We start from the raw sequence: 25,001 nt of genomic DNA on the forward strand, positions 1-25,001 counted from the left end.
TCAAAACGTTCATTCAAAAGAACATTTTCTTTCTGAAACGCTTTAGCTGGACGTTCATAATACGTTTGAATGATACTAATTGTTTCAGAATGTTCAGAGAACCTTCAAAAGTAACATCCGGTAAAATGGAATGTTCCCTTAAAGTCCCCTTGTAATCAATTGTTTTATCCCTTAAAAATCATCTTTGATCACCAAAATTACATATTTTAAAGTTTTTTTTTCTTGAAAAATAATTTGTCATGCCTTTAAATAGCTTGAATGTAACTCATTTAGTATACGCGGTTCTATAAATATGCAAATGAACCCCCAAATGAACTCGCAGCAGCTCAGAGATCCACTCATTGTCCTTGAAAAATTCAAGGTAAATATCGCTTGTGAGCAAAATATTTGTTTTGTATGCAAACACTGCAAAAAATCATTTTCTTACTTAGTATTTTTGTCTTGTTTCCAGTCCAAATATAAAAAATCTTAAATCAAGATGCATTTACTAGACAAGTAAAATAGCATAAGATATTATGTAAAATTACAAGCAAAATTATCTGCCAATGGGGTAAGAATTACCCCATTGTAATGTTTCCATTAGAATTAAGATAATTTTTCTTACCCCATTGGCAGATAATTTTGCTTGTTTAAAGCGAAAACTCACTTTATTTAAAAATTTTTACACAATATCTTATGCTATTTTTAGGCAAAAATACTAAGTAAGAAAAGTTTTTTTTTGCAGTGTGCCATTTCAAACCAAGCTGTATTTTTGTTGAAGTATGCAAAAAATAAAAAGTGTGAAAATATTATTTAATTGTGTGTATTCAGGGCTCAGCAAGACAAAAGAGTCTGACATTTTATTTCAAATATATAATTTTCACCATAGAACCCTATAAAATACAACACATGGTGGAAATGACTTTCAGAAAATAATGACTTTTCCCAAAAAAAAAAAAAAAATCTCCTGTGATCATGTACTGTATCTCCACTGTTGGAAACTGTAAATAGATAAATTATGTGAAAAGAGTATTTTGTATGTATTTTATATTCTAAAAGTCCAGATGGTCAAAAGTGCACATACAGTATGTAAATGAAACACTTCAACCCATGGCCTCGGCTAAGTATCAATAACACAATAAAATGACTCTAAAGAGGCAATGAAAGGATTTTGTATCAACTTTAGGGGATATCATAAAATAGACATATTGTATTTAGCCATAACTGAGTCATTTAGTCATATTATAGATCAATTAGCAAAGCCACACTGAACAGCTGCAATTCAACTCTGACATTTAACTTGCATTTCACTGATCATTTAGTATAATTAATATTTAATATTTTTTAAGACCTTCATAATATGAAAATATGTTCTCCGCCTCTCTTTCTTTCTTACTGGGGCTCAGTCAGGTTGCATATTTCCCTTCTAGAGTGATACTGAGATGGAAAAGCATGAAATGGTCGTGATATGGACGTGTGATGCTGAAATTTGACTGGGCAGAAATTCGTCGCCCCTTTCAAACACGACTGAGAGACTGAAATAGAATTATCACAAATTAGTTTCTGAGATCTTCTAAACATCGCAGCATAACTGTGTTGATTCAGTAAACGAGAAAAATTACAACTTCTCATTGTGCTTTAAATAATGTCAGAGATTGTTTGCGTTTCTAATGTTGCATATTAAAATTTCTCTCGTATTCACACTAAACAGACGCCATGTATCAAATAATCTTAATTATATCACTAGTAAGTCATGGGGACACAAATAGCACTGTTTCCTCTTTCCTGAGAATAAAACACACGTTATCATAATATCTGATTGTGGTTTTAATGGGCAGAACTCCATGTGTGTTTAATGACATACACTGATCTGATTGGTTTATATAGGTCGTCTAGCTGTTCAGGGTCAGTGTACTCACAGATGCTACTGTACAGAAGATTAACAGCTCTTAAAAACACACACGTAAACAAGTGCCTTTGTCTGTGTGTGTGTGTGTGTGTGTGTGTGTGTGTGTGTGTGTGTGTGTGTGTGTGTGTGTGTGTGTGTGTGTGTGTGTGTGTGTGTGTGTGTGTGTGTGTGTGTGTGTGTGTGTGTGTGTGTGTGTTGCCCGTAGAAGAAGGATACTATTCCAGACAAAGTCAAGACAGGGCATATTGCCATCTGTTTTGATTATTTCATGTCTGTGAGGAAAACAGTAACACAAATGAGGTGATTTCCTTAATAAAAACAACAACAGAACAACATCTACTACAAAATGACCTTCGTGTGACCATTAAATGACCAAAAATAAATTCCTAAGTAAGCCTTCATATCATTAATTGCTAAATCAGAACAGAAGTTTTTCTTTTGTTTCCAAAGGGAAACTGTCGTCACTATGGCAACAGTGCAGTAATGACATCATTTTCGTTTTGTGGTATGAAGAGAACCTTTGACTTGTGTTATTTATTTTTAATCTGATATTATGATTGATATCATTAAATTAACTCCGAGCTCATCATTCAAATGTGAACGGCCGCATTATAATTTCATGGCGAGTGAGAAAGATTTCCAATTAAATGAATAAATCTCGTGTCAGCAGTGCTGTGGCTTGGATATTTTGTTTCTGCTGAAGATAAAGCTGCTGCGTAGCATGTAAAGATGTGTGTAAAGATGAAATATGCACTGAAACGTCTAATAATTCTGTCCGTGTGTAATTTGCTTCACAGCATGTTGTTTAGGACCACTGGATATTCATGACTTTTCTGGGAAAGATGCATTCATAAGAAAAATATATTTGTTTGTTAATGTTGATGCCGAGAATGTTTTAAGAGGATTTAAATGAGACAGCAGTGCCTCCAATAAGCCTTTTCTCTCTCTCTCTCTCTCTCTCTCTCTGAATGAAGTCACCTGGGTTGGATGGACTTTCAGTGGAATTTTACAAATCCTTTTGGAAACTAATGGGCCAAGATTTGTATGACGTCCTTTTAGGATGCATTAATGGAGGGACTCTGCCTTTAAGTTGCCGGAGAGCAATGTTGACATTGATCCCCAAAAAAGGAGACCTTGGATGCCTAGAAAACTGGAGACCAGTTTCACTGTTATGTGTTGATTTTAAAATCTTGTCGAAAACATTGACTAACAGACTTAAACAACATATGGCAACCATAATCCATGTGGATCAAACTTTTTGCATCCCTAAACGGACAATTTTTGACAATTTATTCTTGGTGAGAGACATCATTACTGTTGCAAAAAGACTTGTTCATTGTTGGACATTGGTTTACTTTCTTTGAACCAGGAGAAGGCTTTTGACCGAGTAGACCATCACTACATGTTTAAGACTCTGGAAGCTTTTGGATTTGGTCCATACTTTGTATCTTGTATTAAGCTGCTGTACAGTGATATTTATAGTATGCTTAAGATTAATGGATCTTTGTCTAGATCTTTTTCAGTGACCAGAGGCATAAGGCATTAGGCAAGACTGTCCCCTATCAGAACCTCTATAGAACCGCTTTTAATCATGCTGAGGAAACAGTTACAGTGGAGAGAACAAGTATTTGATACACTGCCAATTTTGCAGGTTTTCCTACTTAGACTATGTTCACACTTAGCGTCTTTTTTCAAACTGCCAGCGTCTGTTCTACATTATAACCCTATGGAGTAAACCGTTTTTTCAAAAAAGTCCTGAGCGCTTTTTTAGACGCCACCGCCGGCGTCTTTTTCTGCAGCTCAGAGCGTCTTTTTAAGTTGAAAAAAGTTCAACTTTTCTGGAAAGAACGCCCTACGTCAAGCGCCTTTTTGACAGCTGACCAATGACAAGCGAGACCTGTCGTTTCCATAACAACAAGAACAACTGTCTGTCGTGCACCCACAAACGAAACGTCTTTGTGAACCGACATTCTCCTCCCCGGTAACTTCAAAAGCCAACGCAAGAGCCAACTTTCTCTTTCTCGACATTTTTTGCATCACACAGCACTAGGCTACTGTTGCAGCTGTTGTTATAGCAACAAAAGACGCGCTCGGCTGCTATTTGTAACCGAACGCTGCCAGCGTTTTTTTTTGCTAAAAAAACGCCGTTGTCAACTTTTTCTTGTCAAAAAAGACGCTAAGTGTGAACATAGCCTTACAAAGCATGTAGAGGTCTGTAATATTTATCATAGGTACTCTTCAACTGTGAGAGACGGAATCTAAAACAAAAATCCAGAAAATCACATTGTATGATTTTTATATAATTAATTTGCATTTTATTGCATGACATAAGTATTTGATCACCTACCAACCAGTAAGAATTCCGGCTCTCACAGACCTGTTAGTTTTTCTTTAAGAAGCCCTCCTGTTCTCCACTCATTACCTGTATTAACTGCACCTGTTTGAACTCATTACCTGTATAAAAGACACCTGTCCACACACTCAATCAAACAGACTTTAACCTCTCCACAATGGCCAAGACCAGAGAGCTGTGTAAGGACATCAGGGATAAAATTGTAGACCTGCACAAGGCTGGGATGGGCTACAGGTCAATAGGCAAGCAGCTTGGTGAGAAGGCAACAGTGGGCCAAAACCCCTGCTGCAGTGTGTGCAAACCTGGTCAATAACTACAGGAAACGTATGATCTCTGTAATTGCAAACAAAGGTTTCTGTACCAAATATTACGTTTTCTGATGTATCAAATACTTATGTCATGCAATAAAATGCTAATTAATTACTTAAAAATCATACAATGCGATTTTCTGGATTTTTGTTTTAGATTCCGTCACTCACAGCTGAAGAGTACCTATGATAAAAATTACAGACTTCTACATGCTTTGTAAGTTGGAAAACCTGCAAAATCGGCAGTGTATCAAATACTTAGCCAGCAGCCATATCACCCTGTAGCCCAAGACCGGTTGCCCACTGAAGCTAAGCAGGGCTGAGCCTGGTTAGTACCTGGATGGGAGACCTCCTGAGAAAACCAGGTTGCTGCTAGAGGTGTTAGTGAGGCCAGTAGGGGGCGCTCACCCTGTGGTCTGTGTGGGTCCTAACACCCCAGTGTAGTGATGGGGACACTATACTGCCAAAAGAGCACCGTCCTTCGGATGAGACGTTAAACCGAGGTCCTGACTCTCTGTGGTCATTAAAAATCCCAGGATGTCCTTCGAAAAAGAGTAGGGGTGTAACCCCGGCATCCTGGCCAAATTTGCCCCTTGGCCTCTGTCCATCATGGCCTCCTAATCATCCCCATATACTGATTGGCTTCATCACTGTCTCCTCTCCACCAGTAAGCTGGTGTGTGGTGGGCGTTCTGGCGCAATATGGCTGCCGTCGCATCATCCAAGTGGATGCTGCACATTGGTGGTGGTTGAGGAGATTCCCCCATCTACAGTATGTAAAGCGCTTTGAGGTCTCAGAAAAAGCGCTATATAAATGTAACGAATTATTAACTTCCTGTTTAAATAATTTTCAAAAAGCATCATCTGCTTGCATTAATTGGGAAAAATGTACATCTTTTTTGCTGGGTGATTGGCAAATTTTTGTACCTCCAAAATTGCCAAAACAGTGTAAATGGGGCAGGGATGGATTCAAAATGCTTGGAGTTTATTTTGGGAATGAACAATATGAAAAGAAGAATTGGGAGGGATTAGTTGATCGTGTTAATGGTAGACTTCAGAGATGGAGATGGCTACTTTCACAACTTTCTTTTAGAGGAAGATCCTTGGTCATTAATAACATAATAGCCTCAATGTTGTGGCATAAGTTTACTGTTCTAGACCCTCCAAAAGACTTGCTTAAATGTGTTCAAAAAGCATTGGTTAATTTTTTTCTGGGATGGATGTCATTGGCTTCCTCCAGGAGTCCTTTACCTTCCAGTGGCAGAGGGAGGTCAAGGGCTTATTCACTCTCAGAAAAAAAGGTACAAAAGCTGTCACTGCGGCGGTACCTTTTCAAAAGGTACACCTTTGTACCTAAAGAGTGCATTTAAGTCCCTCAAAGGTACATATTTGTACCAAACGTGTACATATTGGTACAAAACGTGTACATATTAGTACCTAAATGGTACATATTAGAACCCTTTTGAAGGGTACTGTCCCAGTGACAGCTTTTGTACCTTTTTTTCTGAGAGCATCTGGAGTCAAAGATCTTGGCAATGAGGATACAAACATTGCAGAAACTATTGTATTGTTCAAATGATGTGCCCTGGGTGTTTTTTGGGAGATCTATACTTAAAGATATTGGTGGAATAGGTATTGACAAACAATTATTCCTAATGAAGAAAGCTTTTGTCAAAAAGTTTTCTGATCTGTCTTTTAGTTTTTATGTCTCAGTGCTCAAATCATGGGACTTGTTTGAAATATCAAGAACTGTTGAGGAGCTTTATGGTGTGGAAGAACCTATTTTTTGTAATCCTCTTATTGAGCTTCCATCAAATATATCTCAGTCTTTAATCAATAGATTTTTTAATACTGGTGTCACTAAAGTTATTGATTTGATTGATTTAAGTAGAGGCCAATGGAGAACTTCGCAGTCACTTGCTGATCAAGTTGGCTTGAATTCTCTTAGAATTATAGAAGGATTTGTTAGGGGTTTTAAATCCTCCATTCCTCTATCATTTGATAACTCTGTTAATCATGTTTTGGAAGATGGTGTTGTATGGCTGAACTTTCCTCCGTTAAAGGTGTTTCCTAAAGAATGTGGCATTGATGACTCTGGATCTATTTCCTTATTAAAAGGTTATGGAAAATTGGTTTTTGATTGTATAGGGAAAAAAATATTATCACATATGCGTTAAAACTTAACATTTGGGTCAATTGAAAGGAAAAGTCGATACAAAATGGAGATCTCAACTCTCTATATCTGAAGATACTTTTCCATCTTGGAGACTTCTGTATAAACCTCCAATTTCTAAGAGATGTGGTGATCTTCATTGGAGATTGATCCATTGTATCCTAGCTACAAATCAATGTTGCAAGGATGAATGAAAATGTTACATCGAATTGCCCATTTTGTGATGCTCTTGATACTATTTTTCATGTTAATTTATTTCTTTAAAAGAAATTGTGTTTAATGTGAATGTGATGGAATAATGTATATCTACATTTTTAAACTATGTAGAATAAAGGGGTTGTAAAAGTCAAAAGTCTCTCTTTTCTCCGAATTACAGTAACGGGCCAGATTTTCTTTTTCACACAGACACACTCTTATAAACATAAATAGAGATAATAATATCAGCAGCAACAACAAAATAGTCTAATAATAATAACTATATATAAGCAGTATCATACGAGCAAGCGTGCCGATCCATTGCTTTTATACAACAGTTCAATAAATAAATTCATATTAAAGGTGCGTCTTGCGGAAGAACATTGTAGCCGGAACTACTTCTCTCCCTCATCCTTCCCTCGGGTCATTTTGACCCGATTTTTTTATTTTTTTTTTATGTTAAAAATGTAGTGTTCATCGGAGGGGTCCAAGACCCTAGTACTTTTGTCGCACTTGAACAACGAATACACAAAAAAATGTAATGGATTCGAGGAGTTTTGAAATTTTAAAAAGTAACAAATCCTTCCCTCGCGGGTCAATTTGACCCCCATAGGAATGAATGGAATGCGAGGAATGCTTCAGTACACAGAAAAAACTAAAAATGCTCAATTCAAACTAAAAATGCTAAAACTTTACCAAAAATGATTTTATAATGTCTACATGTATGTGAATGCATACTGAAGAAAAAATTACTTTAGGACCCAGCGAAACAGCTCATTTGCTCCAAATAGACTAGAGCTATATGGCCATCTAGTGGCAAGAGTCATGACAAATCATGTTATATAATTTTTTTCCACAAGAGGTCGGCAAAGACACCCAATGCAAGATATTTTGAGCTGAATAAAAAGGTGCATGCATGAAATTGTGAGTTATTTTTGGATTTAAGTTGAAAGAATGTGCTTAAATTACTAAATTACTATTTATTGATTATTTATTGATTAAATCTAGTAATTTAAAGGGAAATAAAAAAAGAAAATCTCCCCCCAAAAAATGCATTAAAAAATAGAAAATATATTCTCAAATGAAATAAAATAAGCTTTCTGGACCAAAACAATTAAAATAAAAATTAAGTACAAGCTTCGGGTCATTTTGACCCGCGAGGGAAGGATTTGTTACAGGACCCGAGTGAAGGTTTAGGGTTAAGTATTTGACCAGTCACCCAGGTTCTAGGCTAACGTTACTCCGCAGTGATTGTCCCCACTTGGTCTAAAATAGTCCGAATATAAACACTTATTATAAGCGTAGGCTACTGTAGTGATTCAGGATAAGACAAAATCACGGCTTGGAAGATTCATTCATGGTGTACTCGATCGGATCATTATAATTATACATTTTGTAAAAAAAAAAAAATGTATTAAGTGTATACATTTTTTACAAAAAGAGGTATAGTGTACCTTTAAAAAGGCCTAACTTACATTTTCGACTGTTTACCTACTTCGTTTTGTTCTGCCAACGAAAATATTATCCAAAAGAAGTCACGACAGAATCGACTGTGCGCGTTTGCGTGTATCACTTCCAGACAGGTGGTGTGTGGTGATTCATTCCTTATTGAATCAACATGTTTGAACGAATCGTTTTTGAGTGAATGATTCAACGACTCATTCATAAAGACGTCATTGTTCGTTCCTGACTGTTTTTGAACAAATCGTTTGAATAAATGATTCCATGATTCATAGACGGTCAGATTACGCCACCTACTGACGAATCGATGTAGCGGGAAGTCACTTAATTGCATTTTTATTGTTTATTGAATAATAATATCAACAACAATAATACATTTCTTATTATTAGTATTAACCTATCATTATTATTATTATTGCTATTATAAAATAATTGATTATTGTAATCTAAGTTTAAAATGATTATAACTATTACAGATATGAATGCTATAGTGTTAAAACGAGACTTGCACACTGATAGTAGAGACAACTGTGCGGTTTAATGTTTCCATTGAGCTGTTTGAATATTAACAGAAGAAAGAAAGTGAGATAAGTGAGTCCCTCCCTTTTCACTGAGCTTTTGTGAAACTCCTTCAGACTGAGTTGACTCGTCCATCATGGCGGTGTTTTCGGCTCTAACTCCGGTGTTCGTGGCGGTTTTGTGCGTTATTATAGGGTTTCTCTTCAAAAACTCCCAGAAGAGAGAGAGCAGATCCAAGCAGAAGAGTTCAGGAGAGACAGCCAGACCATGGGTGGATGAGGATCTGCAGGACGACACCGAAATCAGCAGGAAACACAACGGTACTGTACTCTTCACTATTAATATTTACTGTAACAATAAAGTAGTGACAGGAACTTGACGTTTTATTTGAGTTTTTCACCCATTGTCCAGTCTACAAAATCAATAATGCTTACAATAATCCTAATAATCAAATATTATGTAAACATTTATATAAATAAAGCAGCATTAGTATAGATGCATTACAGATTTTTACATTAGTATAGAGTTTCAGAATCTGAATACATGCTATGTATTGGCTATTACATATTTTCTAATTATAATTCAAATTAATCTATATATACTATAGTCATTTTGTTATATTATGTCATATAATAATTTAATCATACTGGCCATGCCCCCAAACATTTGCAAAACCCATCATGGATATAAATATATAGGTTATTATAAATAAAAAAAAGTAGACCAGTATTTAAACAATAAAGCACATGATTACTGCAATGAGCAAAACATTTATTACTGGCTCTCAGGAGGTTAAATAAGAGTATGTTGAACATCATCAGTGTCATCTTGAGTTCTTGAAACTGTCTGGATGGTTAGAGTCAGTACAAGAGGAGAGAAAACATAAACTCCACACAAGAGCTTTAAAGTGAAGATGCCTTTGACGTCGAGCGCAAAGATGCAGAACTTTTGAAGAGATCTCAGCGTTTGCTGGGACAGAGTTTTGAACCCAATGCAAAGGTTCAAGTCCAAAAAAGTCTTGCTGAAGATGTTGCAACATCGATTACAGCCCACTTTCAAAAATGTTTCTAGTCTGTTCAACAATTAAGTGCAGCTTATATGCAATATTTGTTCACTTTAGTTTGGGGAACACATATTCTGTATTAGCTATGACTTGCCTCAATAAACTCTTAATTACTGCTTATTAATAGTTAGTAATGTAGTTGTTATGTTTAGGTATTGAGTAGGATTAAGGGGTGTAGAATATGATCATGCAGAATAAGGCATTAATATGTGCTTTATAAGTACTAATAAACAGCCAATATCATAGTAATATGCATGCTAAAAAGCAACTAGTTAATAGTGCGAATTGGCCCCTAAACCAAAGTGCTATACCCAATATATAATTTTTAAGTAATCAGATTGCATATAAGTAATCAGATTTTTCATATATGACAGTTTCTGATGATCAATAAAAACAAAAGACAGATGAGACTGCCATGATGTGAATTTGTGTTTCTTTTTATTTGCATTGCTGGCTAAATCTGTTGTCTGTGCACAGAGGATGATGATGATTGGCTAGACACAACCGAGGAAGAAAACTTAGTCCACATCCCGTACACTCCAGCTCAGTACTCTGCTGCCGAGATGCTGGAACGCTCGGAGAAGTTTTACTCGCTCATGAATCTGAGACGGTCTGTCCGCTTCATCAGTCCAGAACCGGTTCCAAAAGAAGTGATTGACAATGTCATACGCACTGCAGGTAATGCAAACACGATGGAAACCATTCAAAGCCAGCCCTTCGTTTCATCACTCATTGTGTGTGTGTGTGTGTGTGTGTGTGTGTGTGTGTGTGTGTGTGTGTGTGTGTGTGTGTGTGTGTGTGTGTGTGTGTGTGTGTGTGTGTGTGTGTGTGTGTGTGTGTGTGTGTGTGTGTGTGTGTGTGTGGAAGGCACTGCACCCAGTGGAGCTCACACTGAGCCCTGGACGTTTGTGGTGGTGTCTGATGCCGAAGTGAAACACAAGATCAGAGAGATTGTTGAGGAAGAGGAGGAGATCAACTACAAGCAAAGGATGGGAGACAAGTGGGTCCATGACCTGAAGAGACTTCGGTGTGTTTCAAATAGACAAGAGGCTTCAAAAATATTTTTTTTACATATAGTTTTATGCTTAATGTTTATTAGTTTTATTTTTACTGTACTATACCATTATGTATTATAATTTAATATAACAATTACAGACACATAACAATAACAGTAATATGAGTTGATAAACTCATTTAGCTATGATATTAGTGCCCCCTTGTGGTTATTTTTTTCTGTCTCTTTTTTACCATGGTGGTAAATATATATATATATATATATATATATATATGAAATTATTATGATTATAATACAATATACAGTCATTTATTAATATTATTTATAAGAAACAATAATATTTATAATACTATAATATTATATATTTATAATGTGATCCATTATAATATATTAATAATTAAATGTTTTATTATTATTATTGTAATACTTTACACAGTTTTTGTATAAGACTTATTTTTAATATTTTTGTTGTTGTAATACTGTTCACAGTAATATAATAACAATATTTATTAGAAATAATAATGTTTATAATACTATAATAATTAAGATTTAAATAATATATGTATAATACTATACACTAATATAATAATAATAAGTATTATTATTGTTTTTGTTGTTGTAATGGTATACACAGTGATATAATAATAATATATAAGAAATCATATTTATAATACTATAATTTTTATGAAATTAAAAAATATATTTTTACAATATGATACACTATAATATAATAATAATAATTAAATCTGTTATTATTGTTATTATAATTTTATTTTTTGTAATACTGTACAGTACACAGTAATATAATACAATATTTCTTAGAAATAATCAAATTGATAACACTATAATACTATACACTGTAATATGATGATAATAATAATAAGGATTATTATTGTTTTTGTTGTTGTTGTAATGCTATACAGAGTAATATAATAATAAGAAGAAGTGATAATTTATAATACTCTCTTTCATAGGACAAACTGGGTGAAGGAGTATTTGGATGTGGCTCCGTATCTGATCCTAGTGTTTAAGCAGACACATGGACTTCTGCCCAGCGGCAAGAAAAAGACTCACTATTACAATGAAATCAGTGTGTCGATTTCCTGTGGGATTCTGCTGGCCGCCCTGCAGGTGAGACTCGGAAACGCACACATCAAACATTTGTGGATCTTTGAATTTGAATTTCATGTGATATTCCATTTTGTGGTTTTAGAATGTTGGGCTGGTTACCGTGACGACCACTCCTTTGAACTGCGGTCCACAGTTGAGGTCCCTCCTCCAGCGACCAGCCAATGAGAAGCTTCTAATTCTGCTTCCTGTTGGCTATCCTGCGTCTGACGCCAAAGTGCCTGACCTCAAACGCAAGGACCTCAGTGACATCATGGTGACTGTGTGACAAGCATCAGCTGCTGGAAGCCATAATAACACCAAATCTTTTAGACCGGTTTTGAATGTATGATTATGTTCTTTGTTAATAGAAATGAGGTTTGGCAAATTAGACCAAATGTTCTCATACCTTACCATAAAGGGATATTACAGTGATGGTTCACATTTGAATACAGTTCCATGGTTCTTTTAATGTATGCCTCATATTGTGAATCTGCTGTGATCTATGCAAAACATTAAATAAATGACATGTTTGTATCTATGGTTTCTTCTACACGCTCACTCCTGCACTGACATATTTGAAAGGGGCTTCATGTTTATTTTACACTCGTTGTAAAATATAATTTTGCAATAATCATCTCTAAATTACAGTTCACCGTGGGGTTCTTACTGTAAAGTATAAAAGGTGAAGTGTGTGTTGTTTATTATGTTGGCTTGAGAAAGCCAACATACTGTTGTGCTATTTAATATTCATCTTTTGAGACTGAAAACTCATTTTAGAGCTTTCAAGCATGTTTAAGGAACATTGCATGTTCATAACATGATTTAGCATAGCTTGATTTAACAAAACCTAGCAACTACCTTTGTGCTAAAACATGCAAGCAACATGCTAACAGCATGTTAAAATACGTTAGCAACATGTTAATTCATGTTAGCAATATGTTAAAACATGATAACAACATGTTTATCGTGCTAACAATGTGTTAAAACATGCTAGCAATGTGATAAAACATGCTAACAATTACTCTGAATCGTTTTCTTCAGACCGTTGACTTGTCACCGTTGGAACAAGCCTAACATAGAAGTTGCTCGCCATAGAAAAACACCTCTCCAGGACCCATTTAAAAAAAACAAGTTTAAATGGGGGCGCGACCAAAAAAGTTGGAGAACCACTGGGTTAAATCATGCTAAAAATATGCTAAAACATGTTAACAATGTGTTAAAACATGATAGTAATGCATTAATTCATGCTAACAACATGCTAAAACATGCTAGCAATGTGTTAATTTGTGTTATAAATTGTTAGTATTATGTTAAATCATGCTAGCAACATGTTAAATCATGTTAGCCAAATGCTTAAAACATGAAAGCAATGTGCTAAATCATGCTAAAACATGCTAGCAATGTAAAACATGTTTACACAACATGCTAAAACACCTTATCCATCTAATCTGTCCATCTATCAATATATCAATCTGTTTTCTGATAGACTGTAGGCTATTGCCTAGTCTGGCTATCACCAGACCAAGCTCAATCTTTTAAGACTAAACATTCGCTGCAGGGCGAAATCAAATCGCTGGCAGATCAGGCTGGGTTTACCCAGTCTAGCTATTGCCTTCAAAATCTTCAAACTTTAATTTCTACTTTAAACTTCAAACTACTTCAAACTGAAAACCTTCAATCTTAAATCTTTTAAAACCTTTTCAAACTTTCTGTTCAGGCTTTCTCAAGCCAACATCATAGTTTGTCTTGACAAACTTCTTATAGTTAGATGTTGAAATACTTTCTTCTATTCGACCGTACAATGCAGAGGCAATGCATGCTATTTGTAGAATAATTCTCCAGAAGAATGTAAACACTGTTTTGTTCTCCAACATAAATTACACTCAGTCATACTGTTCCTCATATGTGAATTTAAAAGTTAGAAACATTTTTTTTCTTTTATAAGCATATGATGCTCATTTGTTAGCAATGTAGCCTACATTTTGCGTACTATTACAAGTAGTAATAGTAGTCATTTTAGGATGTTATTAATAAAAAGAAAACATGTTAATTAATTTGACTACTTTTATTTTCACCCAAACAGGCTTTTTATTTTTTTGAAGTATAAACCTCGGGTTAATATTACAATTATGCCTGATAACTGATCATATTTTTGTGTCATGGTTAATATGACTGATATGATGGCTAATATGATAGATCTATACTGTTGTCATGTACATTAAAGCTGTAGTCTTCAGGAATAAAAACATAATAATATACAATCTTGACTTTTAAATTTTGCGGAGAATACGTTCTATTAATCCATTGAAGTTTGTTTGCATCGGTTTGCTTTTGGGACTGAATTTATGCTGATTTTAGTATAAAAATATGCTCAAAATTTAGAATACTGAAACTTTTATCAAGTTTAAAAAAAAAGAAAAAAAAGTGAGTACTTTTATTTTTTTTACCAAACAAGACTTTTATTTTGAAAATAAATTGTTCAAAAGACGTTGACGACGTATTTGACGTTGACTAGTACAGGAAGTTCCTTTAGTTAGTTAGTTGACAGATCTCCTTAATCGATTCTCTTATTAGACTTGCATTTTGTGATCGATATGAGGAAGTAAATATGTAATATATCTCAACATTGTTCTAGTTGTACTGTTATGCGTCGCGCTCGATAAGCACAGCGGTGTAGTTTGAGGATGTCGTGCTCGCTGGAGAAGGTGCTCGGCGACGCGAGGACTCTCCTGGAGCGGCTGAAGGAACACGATAACGCCGCGGAGGGTCTCATCGATCAGTCCAGCGTCCTCAGCCAGAAGATACACAGCATGAAGGAGGTCGGAAACACTCTCCCCGACAAGGCATGATATGAATCTCTTACTGACCTCCCTACAGAGCACCTGTAGTATGACAAACAGCATACACTGCACGAATTACAGTTGTTTGCATGTTATTGCATGTACATTACACAATATGATTTATTGCTGCAAAGCATGTGGCTTATAGTGTGTAAGATCTGGGCTGATGAGCAAAGGTTGTTGTAGACAATGCAAAAAATGATTTTATTACTCCTTGTTTTTTACTTGAGAAGCTAAATTACTTAAGAATCAGATAATGAGTATTCTAAATAAAATAAAAAAGCAAGTTTATGCTTAAAATAATATCAAATATGACTGGGGTATGAAAAATAAACTCAATTCAATGGCTTATATTATAAAGGCAGATGTTTTTCTTGTTTTAAGAATAAACTACATTTTGATAAATTTTTCAGAAAACAAGACTTATCTAATGTCATTTTTGTCCTTGAGTTTGTTTGTATGTATGATTATTTAATATGTATGATATGCATGTATGATAATATATATGATTTTTTAGATATTTGTAATTTAAAACAAGACAAAAACATAGAGTAAGAACATATTTTTAGCTGTGCTAAATCTATGGATAAAAGCTTGGTTGGAATGCAATGCAATATTAAAGTTTTGACTGATGATAACTGATAATTATGTTTGTGTTATGGCTAATAATTGACATGATGTCTGATTTTATAAATACTGTTGACAACTTGACATGCACATTAGTCTTTAATTTTGTGCAAAGTGAAATTAGGAATAAACTTGATAATATACAATTTTGATGGTTGTTTTGAACATTGTTAATGTTCTATTCTATTCTTTTATCTATATCTTTTTTTTTTTTTTTGCATTTGGTACTAAATTTAGTTTATGCTGATTTGAAGCCTGCAACTAATGATCATTTGATTAATTATAATAAAGTTAAATATTCTTCTCTCTCTCTCTCTCAAAAAAAATAAATAAAAATAAAATTATTATCCTTGTTAATTATTTACATTAGCAGTTTTATTGTATAGCCCCAGAACCCTGTATATGTTGCATCCCTACTGACACCAAATGAAGAATAAACAATAACTACCCAATATGAAGCTCTATTTGTCCTGTCTTTAGTACACAGAGGAAGGCACAGAGTATCAGGAGCTGTCCAGATACAAACCTCACGTCCTGCTGGCCCAGGAGAACACCCAAATCAAAGATCTCCAGCAGGAGAACAGAGGCAAGACAGCTTGAGTTTCTTCATAGAGTCTCACATTTTGAAAGTGAATCCTTGATTCAACTCTCTGTGCTGTTCACAGATCTCTGGCTGTCTCTGGAGGAGCACCAGTACGCTTTAGAGCTGATCATGGGCCGATACCGAAAGCAGATGCTTCAGCTGATGATGGAAAAGAAAGAGCTGGATACTAAACCTGTGCTCAACCTTCACCAGGATCATGCCAAGGTGCCAAACCCTTGATTTCTTAGTAGTTTTCATTACATAAGACGTCTTTCCTTTAAAGTGCCCCTGTTATGCTTTTTCAAATATTACCTTTCATGTAGTGTGTAATACAGCTGTTTGTGAATGTGAAAGGTCTGCGAAGTTTCAAAGAGTGTCTCACTCTCAGTGTCCCAGTCTCAATTCCTGCACAAACCTACGTAGAAATTTGCATAATGCAACAATACGTCTACTTTCACCCTCAAACGCTGTAGTTGTAGCGGAGACTTGAAGAGTTTGGTTCGTGTGTCAACATGTTGAGATGACGCTGTTTTCTGAGAAAGCAAATCCACTTTGCTGCACTTCCAAAGCATGAGGACTCGCGCTGGAATTGATACGGTAAAATCAACGGCATTGTTACTGTTCATATCACTGTGTATCAAGCGCTGAGGAGGATCAGGAGCTGAAATACAGATATGGTAATGGACGTTTGATTTCGGACATGCGTTGTTAGCGGTCGACCAATCATAACAGACTGAAGGTGCGTTTCCATTAAAGATTTGTGCAAAACTTTTGCGATTTAAAAAATTAATAAATTTTGTTCTATTTTTTTCTTCTAAATGTCGACAAAAAACGATTGCGAAATGACAATGTTATGCGACTAAAACGTCATTTTTTCCTCTCGCGATAAGTAAAGTCAACGTCAATGTCAACGGATGTTGGTAGGTTTATGTACTATATCCCAGCCACTGCACTTGCCTTTATTATTAATCGAAGGAGATGTATGTGTGTTTTCCCAGCATTAATGGCAAGGAACGGCCCTTATACTTGTGAGCGGCACATATGAGGTGTTTCTGGGTGTTTCTCCCTCATTTCTGCTTCAAGGTCTTGATTGTGGCATTTATTTGAGGTTTAGAATCCATTATTCCTGTAATTCTTTTGTCTTAATATGAATTTAATAAAGAACTCTGTCTCGTATTCTGTCCAAACACACCGCATCATCTACGTCAGGTGACCTGTAAATGTGCAAAAACTGTTTCCATTGCAGTTTTGCGAAATATTTCATTTTTCGAATTGCCTGAAAAACCACCTCATTTAAACCTTTTTGCGATAAATGGGTGTTTTTGCGAAATGGACGTGTTTCCATTGGGCGTATTCAATTTGCACAATTTGAAGGGTAATGGAAACGCGGCTACTGTCATCTGACCAATCAGAGCAGAGTAGCTCTCTGAAAGGAGGGGTTTAGAGAGACTGAATCTCTTACTGAACCGTAGGGCTGCACGATAATGGTTAAAATGATAATCACGATTATTTTTCTTAAAATTATAATCGCGATAATTATTCACGATTATTTTCATTTGAGAAACTATAGAGAAAGAGAAGAGACAGTTAACGGTTTTGCACGAGTATTTGCGCAAAATCCGCGCAGATTTGGTTTACACGAATTTCCCCAGCAAAGTCAGTAAACATAATAACATGCCAAATTGGCCAGTGATTTGACAGCGATACCCGCCAAAGTTCATTTTTAGCCGCATTTGGCGGGTTGGCGGGTGTTCATTTCAAACCATCAGACTTCATTTAACCAACTACAACTTCCTCAGACAGCAAGTCAATACAAATGGCATGATTTAACGTTAGATGAGCGCTTTGTGATGCGTCTTCACATTAGATCTTCTAAGCGACACATTTCGTTTGAAAATGAGACAAAGTAGGCTACAGATCCAGATCGCTCAGTAAATTCGTACTGCAAAGAAAAATAGTCTAACGTTACTTGTTGATACACACTGAAAACGCTCAGTGGCTGTCGTTTTCAACTGATTCACATCATGAAAACTGGTAAAAACTTAAACTTCAAAAAATAGAGCATCGAAACTCATTTAGAAACAGACTGGCTGTATAACAATTTCATGCAAACAGAATATCGCTGTGGAGATCAGTGCTTTTACCGCAGTGTAGAGCGCGCAGGGTTGCCAGATTGCACCGATTAAGTAAAACACGGGGCATAAAATGTAAGAGAGAAGCTCTGTTTGGGTAATTTGGGAGATTTAAGCTATTCAGATCTGGCAACCACAAACATCAGTGCTAGTGGGGACTTGTTTACAATGCAAGATAATGCAAATGTCTAATAAAAAAGCGTTTTCAGGATAAAAAACGAGCGGGCAAATATCGCGACGATTTTTTAAAGTTAATCGAGAGAGGCAGATATCGTTATCGCGATTAAAATACGATTAATCGTGCAGCCCTACTGAACCGATTCAAACACTGTGAGAAAAGAGCTGATGCTGTAATGTATATTATGAGAAAATTCAAGTGTTTTTTGAATTCGATGTAAACCTATTGTAGGAGACTCCAAAACAAAATCAGCAATCTTTAAAATAGCATAATAGAGGCACTTTAAAATAAGTCTGATTCAGTGTTAAAAAATCAGTCAGAATGAAACCTAAAATAAGCTTCTTTTTTTCCCCAGGAGGTTCAAAACCAGTTGGAGCGGATCTGTGAAATGGGTCAAGTTATGCGTCAAGCTGTACACATGGACGACCAACACTACTGCTCGGTGAAAGAGCGGCTGGCACAGCTTGAAGTATTGGCTTTAATTGATTTAGTCCGATTAGACACTTATAATTTATGCTTTTGTATGTCATTTTCAAGTCACCTTTATTTATATAGCGCTTTATACAGTAGAAATTGTTTTGAAAGCAGCTTCACATAACAGGAAAGTAACTCCTACTTAATATACTATGCCCTAAAAGTATGTACTCTTTTTGTGTAAAGAAGTTTTATTCTTATTCTTATTTTGTGAAGAAAAAGAACATACTTTTGAGTGTGTAGCAAAAGAGTAGGCGAGCTTTGGGACATACTACTTCGTCATCTTTAATTGACAGCTCTGTCGCTTAGTTACGTGCATCCACATGAACTGCCCTGTCAATCATCTTGTCACAGTTAAAATCCTCCATTCAATCTAATTTAATCTCCTGCCGTTTCGGAGAGAAATGTTGTAGCACGTTGATCTGCAGTCGTGGGTCTTTCATGCGGATACTCTCCTCATATTAATGCTTTTAGATTATCGTCAGGTTAGATACTGATAATGAATCACTCAAACCCCTTTATCTAAACCTCTCTACATAACCGCCAGACTCGCACATCCTCCATGTCTGTAGTTTTTAAACACTTTTAACTCGTGTTTGTAGTTCTAATCGAAGTCCTCATCCTACACGCGATGGGTTGTGGGCAATATTAGCCATTAAGAGTGCGCATCGATCTGCACTTCGCATTCTGACCGGAAATACTAGACCATCCGGGTATCTTTGTAATACTAGTTTCAACATACTACGATTTGGGACGTACTAATTCTATTTTCGAATACTATTTCGGACGGATAGTATGCGATTTGGGACGCACCGAGAGTCATTATTCAGCTCAAGTTAGTTCAGTGTTGATTCAGTTCAGTTCAATAACTATGTAAAGTTTAATTCTGCTGATAGGCAGCTCTACTGAAGACTAGTGTTGTTATTCAGCTTCACCCGATAGTGTCAGTGCAGTCAAACCAATAATATTGCAGTGTATGTTAATTAAACACCTTTTTGTTGATGCAGATTGAAAACAAGGAGCTGAGGGATCTCCTGTCCATCAGCAGCAGCGCCGTGAGGCCGAAGAGAGAGGAGACAAACCCAACAGACACGGATGAGAAGCAGGACTCTGAGTAGAGGACATGTTGCTTTAGATGGCAGTGTGTCGGGTGACCTGGCGTCCACTGACGTTAAAATCTGTGTTGGGTTTTCTAGTGTCCTCCTGGTTTAGCTTCTGCTGCCCGATGATGCACTTCCTGGTGTGTATTGTTGTTATTGATGCTGTTCTTGTTCTGAAAAATTCAGTTTTAATAACAGACACTTAAGCAAATGTGCATTATAGATCAAATCTGCCTCTATTTCTATTTGCATTTTCAACAAAACAAACAAACAAAAAAATTTAAATGAGATTTTTGGGCTTAAATTGAGTTGTAGCTTTACCTTCAGCAGGTTTATAGGTCTTCTTAGGTCACATGATTGAATTGATGGGGCATTCTGTATATGTGAAAGCAGATTATTAGCAGACCTATTAACTAACCTCAGCGTAAGATAGTTGTATGGATCAGCAGTTTTGCATCTGTAAGCATTTTGATGTGATGATCTTGTACGCCGTGTCACATGTTCAGCGCACTTCCACAGTGACCAGAATCTTCTTAAAATCGTCTTTTTATTGTAAATTGTTGTATTTTCATCTCAGGAAAGCAATCATGTGTAACACAGTTGTTATTTTGTATAACTCAATATGTTAAAAAAAATAAAATAGAAATATTCAAGTTTAAACGGGAGTTTTATATTACATTATAAGGTTGATATTTATATGATGAATCATAATGAAGTATGAATGATTTGTAGTTTTCAAAACTTAGGAACCATCGACAGTTAATTTCACTAAATATTTATGAAAACAAACTTTTAATCTACAGAAATCAAGCATTTTATTACATTTAATAATAATTTGTGCATACTGTATGATTTGCTTTTGTATCAAAACAGCCAGTTTGGAGGACTGGGTCTATTTAAATAAATCTCATTTTATTTAGTTTGCCTTCTTAAAATACTTAACATGCATTATTATTTTTGAATATAAATTGAAATGGCTGATTATCAAGCTATGATTAGAATGCCTTGATTTCATTTCACACTTGTGTTGTCCGCACTCAAAAGTCACCGATCACCTGAAATTTTAATTTTTTTCCCCAGTAAAATCATGTAATATATTTTTGTTCAATAATATTTTTTCTATTTTGCACTCTTGATATGTTAGTGTCACCCCTCCATTGCTGTGCACTTTTTTTCTGCACGGTGGCTGATTTTTAGATTGCAAAGATGGTCAATACAAAATGTATCAGAGGGTTAATACAAAATTTCCATTAAAAATGTCATTTTTCCTCGTGATATAATTTTGTACATGGGCGTCAATCATATTAAAAGGATAACGTTAGTTCACCCAAAAATTAAAATGTTGTCATTACTTACTAACCCTTAAGTTGATCCGAACCTGTATGAGTTTCTTTCTTCTGTTGAACACAAACAATGATATTTTGGAATGTTTGTAATCACACAGTTGATCCACCATTGACTTCTACAGTAGGAAAAAAAAAATACTATGGAAGTCAATTCGTGCCGTCAACTGTCTGGTTACCGACATTCTTCAAAATATCTTATTTTGTGTCCAACAGAAGAAAGAAACTCATACCGGTTTGAAACCACATGAGGGTGAGTAAATTATGCCAGAAGATTAATTTTTGGGTGAACTATCCCTTTAACTAAACGTGCAGTATTTCCCCGCCTGTCCAGCTGGTGGCGCTATCGTGCAGCGCGAATATACTTACACTGTCGGCGAAGGAAAGTATGACAGCGTTCTAGTGCAGCCTTCAAGCTAAAGTCATCCAGTCTGCTGTCATCATGTCTGAGAAAGAGATCGGCCAAAAGTGGGATCGCTGCCTCGCAGACTGCGCTATTAAAGTCGGTAAGGATTGGTTTTATTCAATAATCTGCTTTATTCACGGCAGGAGGTCAAGTCCGTGTAGGGCACTCAGGTCATTGATCAGATAAGACGCTCACTCGCACAGCGGATTTGACTCAAAACGGTGTGAACTCCCTAAGACGGCGGTACACCCATAAATCCTGTCTAAGTTTGTAACTCGGTATGTTTTGACAGCGTGTTAGGCTTTGAGAACTAATGTTTTTGTGTTACATTAAAAAAGGTACTACGTGAATGCCTACTAGGACCGCCTTCTACTAATCTCGTCATAACTTAACGTTAGTTACTATGGCAGTGACATACTACTGGTACTATGGATAGTATTTTGGACATGATACAATAGTATATCAATGGTTTGAAACGTTTTGGACTGTTTTTCTATATTATCATGGTATTTTCTTAAAATACAATGCATATCAAAGTACCATGGTATCTCTAACACCATCACAGTGCCACAGGCAAGAGTAATCTTGTAATGTAATATAATGGTTTTCTCTTGTAGGTACTGGGCTGGGTCTAGGAATTGTGTTCTCTGTTGTATTCTTCAAGCGTAAGTATATGCCTTATGTAAACCAGACTTATTAGAATATGTCTTCATCCATCTTAATATATCAAGATGTTTTTGCAGGCCGGACGTCGCCCATTGCCTTTGGAACGGGACTGGGTCTCGGCATGGCGTATTCCAACTGCCAGAATGACTTCAGGTCACATTATGTACTGCACAGTAACGTCGCTAAGGTTTGTGTTTTTGATTTATAGAGACCATCAAATCTTAGCATTACATTGCAGTTCATGTCCATGCGGCAAAATCATCAAGTTTGCATTGATTGGGCTCATTTGTCAAAACGCGCATAGAACTAGAGACCCCAAAGTTGGTCAGATTACTATTCAGGACCACCTCTATAAGTGTACCAAATTTGATAATTTTCCTACAATTACTATTTGACTTCCATGGCAGATGAATAATTAATACGTAATAAAGTATCCTTGATGGCAGAGGCTATTTACACTAACTCCGCCCACTGATGTCTGATTGGGCAAAATTACGGAAGACACTGGATTGTCCACAGTAACAATAGTGTAGGGGTAAGGCACGTGGTAGAACGTTGAGACGCAAATCAACCCGAGTTAAAATCCTTCTTTTGCCGGACTCACTCTACTCCCTTTTCCCATCACATATCAGATCGGAATTAAAGTCTTTTATTTTCAATAAAAATAAAGAAAATGTTCGAAAAATGAAAATAAAGTGTCTAATGTGTTTAATAATAAAGTGTTTATTGGTTAGGGGTAGGTGTCGGGAGGGCTTTATTGTCCCAATAAGGCGATATCCATTTAATAATTGTAATAAATATAATAATTTACACTGTTATTATTGTATACCGTTTAATCTACAACAACACTGAGGTGTAAATACTATCTGCCAGTATTTATATGTGTAAATGGCATCTAACTATTTAACTAACTGGCAAAGGAAATACTGATATTTTACACGGTGTCAATAGAATCTTTTGCTATATAAACTTGGTATACATAGCCACAGCCATAATAATAATAATAATAATAATAATAATAATTTATTGTTATTATAAGAAGAATAAAACTAACGAACACTTTCAGTGCTTGGTCCCTAATTATCCTAAATGTGAATGTATTAAAATATTTTTATGAATAATTTCTAAAATAAAATCAGTATTATTTGATCATTTCGATTAATAATTTCGTTAGTTTTTAATAAAGTTTGTTATTTTAGTACTTCAACTTAAACTAAATGAAAATGGGAAATGTTTCCTGGGCAAATAGCTAGCTTAATGTTTTTTTAATTTTTATTTAGTTTAATGATAACACTGACAAATGGGTACTTTTGCCCGTATATATAATAATTTGTTCAATTATGTTCACAATGTGTTTTTAAAATGAAATATTCAAAGAAATTCACTGGATATGTTCTGAGCACGGCATGTTATGTGACAGTGTAATATACAATATTATTTCTATAGCACATTTAAAACAACTGCCGTTTACCAAAGTGCTTTCCAGCGTAATTAATACAACAGAAGCAATTACATACAGTCACACAAACTAAATTAAATCCTGTTCACCCTAATCAGTTCTAAAAGCCATACCAAAAAGCTACAACTTCAAACTAGAATTTTGATTTATGAATATTTTTATGCACGCAGATGATCACTGTACACACTTGCTTTGTTTAAAATCACCTGAGAATCAAGTCATCTAATGTACCAATGCATAGAATCTGTATGTATGCTTTTCTTTGTTGGACTGTATGTGCTGTCTTTCACACTGATTTGTTTAAGATCATATGCATGGAATCTCAAGACATTTGAAGTGTTTAAATCCTGACCGCTGTTTTCTCTTCTCTTTCAGGAGCAGTAGAGTTGCATCAGTTATGGATTCTGTCATCTGCCTTTTCTTATTTGAAGCCTGACTGCTTTGTCAGTGTGGTTGTCTTTCTCTCCATAATATATATATGTTCTTGTACAGGACAGTCTGCGGTTATTTAATAAAATGATAAAGGAAATTTGAAGTTTGCAATGGATGACATGAATGTGTTTTTTTTTTTCTTTTCTTTCTTTAATTTATATATTTTTTAATATGACCCTACAGTATCATTTAAAAAAATCGGTGATAGCAACCCACGTTGTCATCTGGCTTTTGACCCAGGCCAAGATGATTTTTGGCAACCATGCAGAACTAGTGCACTTATGCTTAAAGCTAAAAACATGCTTTGTGTCCAGAGCAGTGTTGGCATGGTGACAGTTCTCCATTTGTGAAGTACAAGCATACTTTTTTCTTTTTTTTTCTGCTGTGCTATTAATAATTGCATTTATTTTAATAAAAACACATTTTTGTTTCCTTTTATCCAAAGATAGAACTACATATCGAAATAAGTTCCCATGCATTATTCAGAATTAAGTCTTTAGTGAATGGTTGCAGGCATGTTAATGCTCATAAAATTACAAATATTGAATGAAATGTATCATCTCTTGCATTTGTCAAAGGTATTCACAACTGTACAACAGTTTAGGAAGACCGTCTTTTCAGCTTCTCTTTTGGAATAAACATTAATTTCAAAACCCTTTGATTCTTTCTCAGTTCAA

General features: G+C 35.5%; 3 protein-coding genes across 4 annotated transcripts; all 3 read left to right on the forward strand.

Moving 5' to 3' along the window:
• Window positions 1-8,998: 8,998 nt before the first annotated feature.
• On the forward strand, window positions 8,999-12,618 carry iyd (iodotyrosine deiodinase). Its single transcript, XM_082145731.1, has 5 exons — window positions 8,999-9,216; window positions 10,437-10,637; window positions 10,827-10,986; window positions 11,949-12,105; window positions 12,188-12,618. The coding sequence occupies exons 1-5, from the start codon at window positions 9,033-9,035 to the stop codon at window positions 12,368-12,370; spliced, it is 885 nt and encodes a 294-aa protein (XP_082001857.1). The 5' UTR covers window positions 8,999-9,032; the 3' UTR covers window positions 12,371-12,618.
• A 1,963-nt stretch (window positions 12,619-14,581) lies between these two features.
• Window positions 14,582-20,678, forward strand: sike1 (suppressor of IKBKE 1). Of its 2 annotated transcripts, none has more exons than XM_082145752.1 (5): window positions 14,582-14,927; window positions 16,032-16,137; window positions 16,217-16,359; window positions 18,800-18,913; window positions 19,926-20,678. In XM_082145752.1, exons 1-5 carry the CDS (start codon window positions 14,769-14,771, stop codon window positions 20,034-20,036), a joined length of 633 nt encoding a protein of 210 aa, XP_082001878.1. In that variant the 5' UTR covers window positions 14,582-14,768; the 3' UTR covers window positions 20,037-20,678. The 2 variants fall into 2 exon arrangements, with proteins under 2 accessions (XP_082001878.1, XP_082001879.1); XM_082145753.1 differs by having other exon boundaries at window positions 14,582-14,903.
• Window positions 20,679-21,713: 1,035 nt separating this feature from the next.
• micos10 (mitochondrial contact site and cristae organizing system subunit 10) lies at window positions 21,714-24,977 on the forward strand. Its single transcript, XM_082145785.1, has 4 exons — window positions 21,714-21,867; window positions 22,385-22,432; window positions 22,511-22,620; window positions 24,268-24,977. The coding sequence occupies exons 1-4, from the start codon at window positions 21,804-21,806 to the stop codon at window positions 24,274-24,276; spliced, it is 231 nt and encodes a 76-aa protein (XP_082001911.1). The 5' UTR covers window positions 21,714-21,803; the 3' UTR covers window positions 24,277-24,977.
• Window positions 24,978-25,001: the final 24 nt, after the last annotated feature.

Source organism: Leuciscus leuciscus (assembly GCF_965113295.1).
Source record: "Leuciscus leuciscus genome assembly, chromosome: 18".
Classification (NCBI taxonomy): Eukaryota; Metazoa; Chordata; class Actinopteri; order Cypriniformes; family Leuciscidae; genus Leuciscus; species Leuciscus leuciscus.